This window comes from Egretta garzetta, unplaced genomic scaffold (genome assembly GCF_000687185.1).
Source record: "Egretta garzetta isolate BGI_Z169 unplaced genomic scaffold, ASM68718v1 scaffold386, whole genome shotgun sequence".
Lineage (NCBI taxonomy): Eukaryota > Metazoa > Chordata > Aves > Pelecaniformes > Ardeidae > Egretta > Egretta garzetta.
Window position 1 is genome coordinate 54042 of NW_009260063.1, and position 7590 is coordinate 61631.

The window sequence follows — 7590 nt, forward strand, 5'->3', positions numbered from 1 at the left end:
TGTGGCTTCTGTAAAGGTCTTGCTGATAAGAAGATAGTAGTGGCACTTTCCACAGGGTTTGTTTGTTCTCTGTGCCTCAGTCAGCTCTTTCCTAAAGATAAATCAATGTTTACACGTACAATTTAAACCCTCAACAAGTGTAGAAGTAAACCTTATAATGTATTAGTATAGAAAGGATATTCACAGAACCATAGAATCATAGAATGTTTTGGGTGGGAAGGGACCCCTAGAGGTCACCCAGCCCAACCCCCCTGCAGGAGCAGGGACACCTTGAACCACATCAGGTTGCTCACAGCCCCGGCCAACCTGGCCTGGAATGGTCCCAGGGATGGAGCCTCCACCCCCTCTCTGGGCAACCCCTGCCAGGCTTTCACCACCCTCCCTGTAAAGAATTTCTTCCTTAGATCCAGTCTAAACCTACCCTGGTTTAGTTTAAACCCATCCTCCCTTGTCCTGTCCCAGCTGGCCCTACTAAAAAGATTGTCCCCATCTTTCCTATAGGCTCCCTTTAAATACTGAATATTGCAGCCTATTCTTTCATGAGTATGTCAGAAAATAAATTCTGCATATCCATTCCTAGTACTTAAACATACTATTTGCACTTTAAAATGATAAAAATATGGATGTCTTTCCATACCTCACAATATAACCCTTTTTTCCTCAGAAACTTGATCTTAGCAGAGAGTCTAAAATGATTCTAAGTGCAACTCTCCCAAAAATACATCACATTATCCACATATTCCTTCCATGAGGAACTATAACTGAAAAGCCAGAAGATACTCTTGCCCGCCCTTGCATTAAACATGTTGTCACTGCCACATTCCAAAACCTTTAAGACAAAGAGGCTGAGACCTGAATTTGAGTGGTAACAAGTGCTAAAAACCTTCCTGACTAACCCTACCAATATGTTTTCTTTTATATCAAAGTAGTAATTCCTTAAAGGTCTATTTTATTGCTTAAATGAGCCATGACAGCAGTCAACTTAATCTGACTTCTAATCTCACTTCACACAAGAGAAAAGAAGAAGAAAAAAAAAAAAAAAGCAGAAAAAAAAATATTAATTTCATTACTGGATTTCCTTATCCAACATAATTTCCTGGTTTTCCACATGGCACTAAAACAATATAATGCTGTATCTCAGTGGATTAAGTTACTTACTGTCACCCAGCCTATGATACAAATCCATGAATTGGTAGAGATCAACCAGCACCTAAGCGGCTTCAATCAATTACTTGAAACTAATCAAAACACCGCACATGGTTTTCATGGGCCAGAACTCATCCACCTTCTAAGCCTGTCCCTCAATCCAAATCTTCCATTCCAGAGCAAGACATTAACACATGAGCAGAAACATCCAAGTTGCTCATTATCAGCATGCTACAAAAAAGTTCTCATTTTTAAATTTTCCTAGATCAATATGAAAGTAATCTGCAATACAAAGATAAACTACAATATACACACAGCTATTTCTGCAGTAGAAAAGCATATATTCATAAATTATTTCCTCTATCTTAAATTATGGAGTTTGAAAAGCTTAAAGATATAAAAAACCTTAAAAAATTAACTGAAGACCTTATAGGAGACTAAAATAATTTTTTCTGTTCATGTCTTATGTATATCTGTATTATCACCTGTCTTAACATCATTCTATATACATAAGATTTCTGAAAAAATACAAAGAAAAATTACTATTCAACATAACGTCAAAAAAACCCCAAACAAACTTACTGAAGCTGCTGGTGCATGGGCAGAGCGATCTGCGGTGGTACGTTAATGAATCTTTCACTTAGTAGAAGACCCACAGGCTTAGTATTGTCATTTAGGAGCTTACTCAGTTGTTCAACCACATGCTGTTCACAGCTCTTCTCACATCGACTTAGAATCAGCTCTTTGATTTGTTCAGCACACTGTGTACCCTAGAATCATAAGGTATGTTTTCTTTACATTATAGAACAATTATTTACACAAGAAAACCTTGAATGTGAACTTCAAGGGAATATTCTACAGGCCTACTGGCAATTTCCTTAAGCGGTCTCTAAAGCACTGTACAATTTCTCTGAAATTATTTACCAGTCCTGAAGCTGAGGGCAAGCAAAGGTTCTTAACTGACAGGAACACAGCTAGGAGCTGCAACGCCAGTACACTCAACAGGACAACTCAAAAGCTGAGAAAGATGAAAGTGAAGAAATACAAGAGGCCGACAGCTCAGTCACCCTGGAACTACTTATTAGACCTCATTTTAACTCTCCGTTCCACTCTTTGCTTTATGTTTGACCTTCAGCAAGTTATGCAGGACTAAATCCAAAAGAAAGCTGAGTGATGTGCAACTTTTAAGACCATAGTTCTCCATGGTGGAATTCAAAATCCCAATCTGGCTGTCCAGGCTTGTGATACAAGGCAGAAAAGCAGGACGCAGCCTCACTTAGTACTGTCTAGACATTAATGAGGAATACCAACCTTCCTTTCTGTTAAGTTTAAGAAGCTTATAAAACCAAAGACTTCATCATCATCATCGTCATCGTCACTACTGTCTTCTTGGACTTCTGCTTGCTATTTAATGAAAGAAAAAGCAACAAATCATACTGACATTCTATTTCTACTCTCCGCAGCAAGAAATGTTTTTCTTTCCAGAAGACGCTCGGCAGATGACAACCATCTCGATAATCCATACAAACACACAACCTACAAATTCTGGTTACGGTTATGAAAGTGCCGCATCATTGAATGTCTCAGTATACTTTGAGCCAGCTATACAGAGCCAGCTCATGTATCTTCTACAGCAGGAACTTTTGAAAGGCACTAAAATTTGATAGCTCACATATAATAAGCAGCATCTTGGTACAAAGGGTGGCAATATCTTAAGCAAAACCAATTTTCTTTGGTTTCTAACGTAGGGAAATAAACCGTCAAAGTCTTAAAACCCATAGAGCAATACAGCTTTGACAGAGAGCGAAACAAAAAGCTCAACAAAACTCTGCAATGAAAAGCTTGGGGAAAGAACTGGGGGTTATGCAGTTGTAATATAAAGATCATATTAAACTTGGGCAGAAAAACTGTTGGTACAGGACAAAAAGGAAATGTATAGCAATGATACCATGCAACATGGTACAACAGCACAACTGTGCCACAGGGGCAGCTTCTTTGGGTTTGAAAGCAACGTGGCCATGACATCTTGAGCACTATGCAGTACTGAACAGCTTCCTTAGCCAGGAGTAACCCAGGAGCCTCTGCAGAGCACTCCACTGCCACAGCAGAAGTTGTTCAGGACTCATTTTGGGATCCTTTCCTATGCCCAAAGAACTCTGCACAAACGGAAACTGTATGCAGGATATTTTTTGTCTGTATCTCCATACACCCTGGGAATGGAGGGAAATCACAAGGTCCTATTTCTTACGGAGATGGTAACACGCTTCTCCACTGCATTTTCAGCATTATTACTCTACTACACCAAAATTCAGAGAGAAAAGTAAAGTGCTTTCCATATGCAAAAAGAAACCAACCAAAATAACCAGTCAAATTCCTTGTCTGGTTGAAAGCAGGCATGGAAAATTTCAGCTCCCATAGAGGAATTTTTCTCAAAGCAAAAAAGCAAGAAAGCATACAAATTACAAAGACAGGATCCCCTTCTGAAAGTCCGTTATGTCATTTTAACACAAAAAAGTATTGTACTTCATTTACAAACATAAATTCTGTCTTACCTTGATAATACTTCCAATATGATTCTGTTGTATTAATATATCAGTTAATTCAGCAGTGTTAACAGGAGCTTTTAGAAACAACTGGAAAATAAGAAACAATTATTAAGAAGTTTTAGGCTTGATGATATAGGCCACTTAGTAGAAAATAAAGTCAGTGATTTCTCTAAGTTGTTATGCAACACTCGGTTCCATTTTTAATTTCCACTTAGTGCATTTGTTTAACTTCCTTCACTAGAATACTGTACAGACTACAAATCAGCTTCTTGAAGCGCTTGCTCCTTGACCCTCCACAAGCCGGCATCTTGCATACCTGGTATCCTTTTGACTCCGGTATGATCTGGATGCTTGCTGAGCCTTAGCTTTCCAACAGAAATGACTGGAAGCTGCCACCTTGAACAGACACATTACCTGTCTGTCTGGTTTTTAAGGGGTGTAATTTACAAAAAAAAAAAAACCTCCAGGAAGCTGATTAACATTGAACAAGGTTTTCTGGGCAGCAACTGACACAATGAAGATGGAAAGAATATAGACACTGTGGAAGAAGAGCCCTACAGTTTATTGGGTAAAGTTCTTGAAACCATGGTTTAGGAGACACATGTTCACTGTGGCTGTTAATTATTTAATCTTCATGAGCTGAAGCACAGTAAAACTATGAATCAATACAGATAAAGTAAACTAATGACTCCGAATAACTCTTCAGCTATTATTTATTAACGGACATATCAACCAAGCTAACAAGAAGTCAAAATACCTGCTGCAGTAATTTCTTTATCCCGTTATAGTCATTGTCTGATATGGAATGTGCTTCGAATTCAATATTCACTTCCTACGAAGAAATGAAATAGAGAATATCAAACATACTTGGCAAGAAGCTATATCAAAACAAAGCTCAACTATAAGAAACTTGAAGACAAGTAATGGTCAACATCAGAAAAAGAACTTATTTCCACATTTCAGTAATCTCAACAGTCGTTACAGTTATAATTTCTTCTGTAACCTTTAGAGAGCATCTGTGAAAGTAACTTTTTAAAATTAACTTACAAATTGTGTGGTGAACAAACCTTTAATGCTTTGTTCCTGCAATCTGGCTCACACAATTACGTTTACTGTAACCACATATGCTGCTACTGTAGAGAGGCCTGATCCAGGCAGTTAAACTCTTAAAACTGCAGTATTGGAGCATAATGCCTTGGCTAAACATGAAGATTGCTACAGACATTTAAATAATTACATCCGAAACCATACTTCTGCTATTTCCTCGAATCCTAATGGTGTCGTTAACCCCACTATGGAAGTGCTCAGTAGGCACATGATGAGACCTGGTCACAGCAAAAAACGAATGCGAACTCCTACTTCTCCTTCCAGAACAAATGCTGTGTGCCTAGCAAGTGTTTTTACTGGTATTCCATATTAATAGTACTGCCTGCCAAGGTTGCCTTGCCTACCTATTCGTCTGTGAACCACTGTTCAAGATCATCCAAATTAACTTTGCCTTTTAATTGTCAATTTGGATTCCGCTTTCTGAACACTCTAAACAACTCAGCCCTACTTTTGTCAGCAATTAAGACTCATAACTCTCTCCAATCCCATATTGAGGTCATGGTCTTTATTGTCCACTGGGAGAACAGCCTTAAAGGCCTGTTTACGATGTAGAAAACTGGTACACAACCACTTGGAGGGGTTAATAAAAATCAGGAGACGTGCTCAGATATTCTTCTATGGTCTAGTAAAGCAAGGAAGCTCTATAGAGGTAACTGAGAGCACACTATTTACTCGAGAAGCTACCTATATAAGAAAACAGATTGTATCTTTGGTGTATACAGCGTTCATTCCTGGCATCCAGGAACTTTTTGACTGCTTTAAAATTCAAGGATCTTGCTGAATGATTAAGCCAGTAAATTCTGAACAACACACAGTTTACAGTGGTTCTGAATGTTGTGCAAATCACAGCCATAAAATTGATATAAACCACAGGAGCACTAGATGTTCTAACACTCGTTTTGCTTCACGGCCTTTCCACTACCCAAAATTACAGCCTGGTATGAGAGAGTTTACAAACCCTCCATCTTTCATCTATTCAAAAAAAAAAAAAAAACGAAAACAACCAAAAAACAAAACCCCACAAATAAAGACTCATCATATAGTTTGGTGTGCCCTGTCTTGTTACTGTGCACTTATTCTTTTCCCCTCGCATTGCATCCAAAGCAAAGCAAGAGCCCACAGAGCACGCTGTTAGGCGCAACACTACTCTGCTACGTCCAATACAGCAGTGAGCAAAGCTCCGTCTTGGCACCCAGGCCCCATTTGGCGATCATGTTGTTGTTCTCAGATTGACAGAACTAACACACGCTCCTTTGCATCAAGAAAATTTCTGCATAAAGGAAGAGATTGTCCTTTTTTTCTACCTCAAGTGGAAAGAGGTGGAGGGAAAGGCTAGTAGGGCAAAACCAAAAATGCTGAGAATTACAGAGAAACAAATACCCTTTAAGCACATGACTGTACAAATTTCTAAGTTTGTACACTTCCAAATGTTCAGTACATGTCTTTAATATTAGCGATGCACACCTTGACGTCGTATACAAGAATTGAGGGAAACTCAATGTATCTTTGTATCAAGACTTCCAAACTGAAACAGATGGAATAGTGATAGATCATCCTCAAAAGGTGGACTAGTAAATTAAAATAAGCGTTATAGTGCAAATTTTATCTGGTGCACTAACAATTGCAAATAAAACACAGTAGTGCACAGCAGAGCAGGACGCACAGAAACCATCCTCAAAACCCCTGTCACCGAAGACTCAAGAAACTTTGTCCACAAACACAATAAAAACCACTGTCCTACCTATCCTACATTATACAGGAATGCTGAGCACTTTTTAAAAAAAGAAAAAAAAAGGATTATTGCCCTTAGCTTTAATTTCATGTGTCTAGACACTAGTGCAACACCTCAGTTTAAGAATACTAACAGTACACAAAATACTAGCAGTGCTGTTCAAGAACTTCATAAACGTATGCGAGGTCAAGCTAAGTCGGCACCAATTCACCATGTGTGCCACGTTAAATGTGCTTTTCCATCAGGTTAGTATGACTGATGACACAGGTAAACCTACACTTTTTATCGTGACACAGTTTTTTTAAAAAAGGTGCTTTTTTAATTTGCTAACAAGCTAACGGAGGCCTCATCTAAGAAAGGAAGATAATTAGCTCAAAGTGAAACTCGGTGAAGACAATGAAGTAGCCAAATATTTAATTTGAAACGTACCAAGTCAAAACCCATGGATAGTTTTTACTCTTTTCAGCCCTGTTAAAATGACAGATGGACTTATCATTCTAAGATTTCAAAAAGACTTCAAAGTCAGCACGTATCTCTTCCTTTCCTAGAAAGGGGTACACCCCCCAGTCCTGTGTTTCACAGCCAAATGTATTTTCATCTATGGCCAGGTGCAGCTATATACACAGAGCTCAGAAAAGAAATTTAAATCCTGTGAGGTCTGCTGTTTTCCCTCTTCTCCCCCTCCTCTTTCTTACACAAAAAAAGGAAATTAAAGCGAATCTTCTGTGCTGAAAGCGTTACTCTCAAGTCCCACACAAGAACGGCGGTGGACAGGCTACATGCAAGGGCCAAGCCTGCACAACTGACCGCAGCCTCGGGGATTCCACCATTAAAAAACCCCGAAGAAAACAAAAAAAATATGACCGTCGACAACAGCTGAGGACCCTTCGCATCACCGATTACCGACATACACTAACAGGTCACCTACGCCTGACCACAGGAACCACGGCCCCAGGCCGGGCCCCGACCCGCGGGCGCCTCGCAAGGGGCGTCTCAGGGCCACCACCCCCCCTCCCAGCAGCTCCCAGCCGCGGCGTATTTCTGTCGGGTTTGCAACCG

General features: G+C 39.5%; 1 protein-coding gene across 1 annotated transcript in view; it reads right to left on the reverse strand.

The window, feature by feature from the left end:
• Positions 1 to 7590, reverse strand: part of LOC104128321 (BRCA2 and CDKN1A interacting protein) — a 15448-nt gene that overhangs the window by 4131 nt on the left and 3727 nt on the right. Inside the window, 6 exon segments of the mRNA XM_035896577.1 lie at positions 1 to 91; positions 1729 to 1916; positions 2458 to 2550; positions 3699 to 3779; positions 4450 to 4524; positions 6264 to 6367. The exon segment at positions 1 to 91 is cut by the window's left edge and continues 3 nt beyond it. Coding sequence (XP_035752470.1) covers positions 1 to 91; positions 1729 to 1916; positions 2458 to 2550; positions 3699 to 3779; positions 4450 to 4524; positions 6264 to 6367 — 632 coding nt within the window.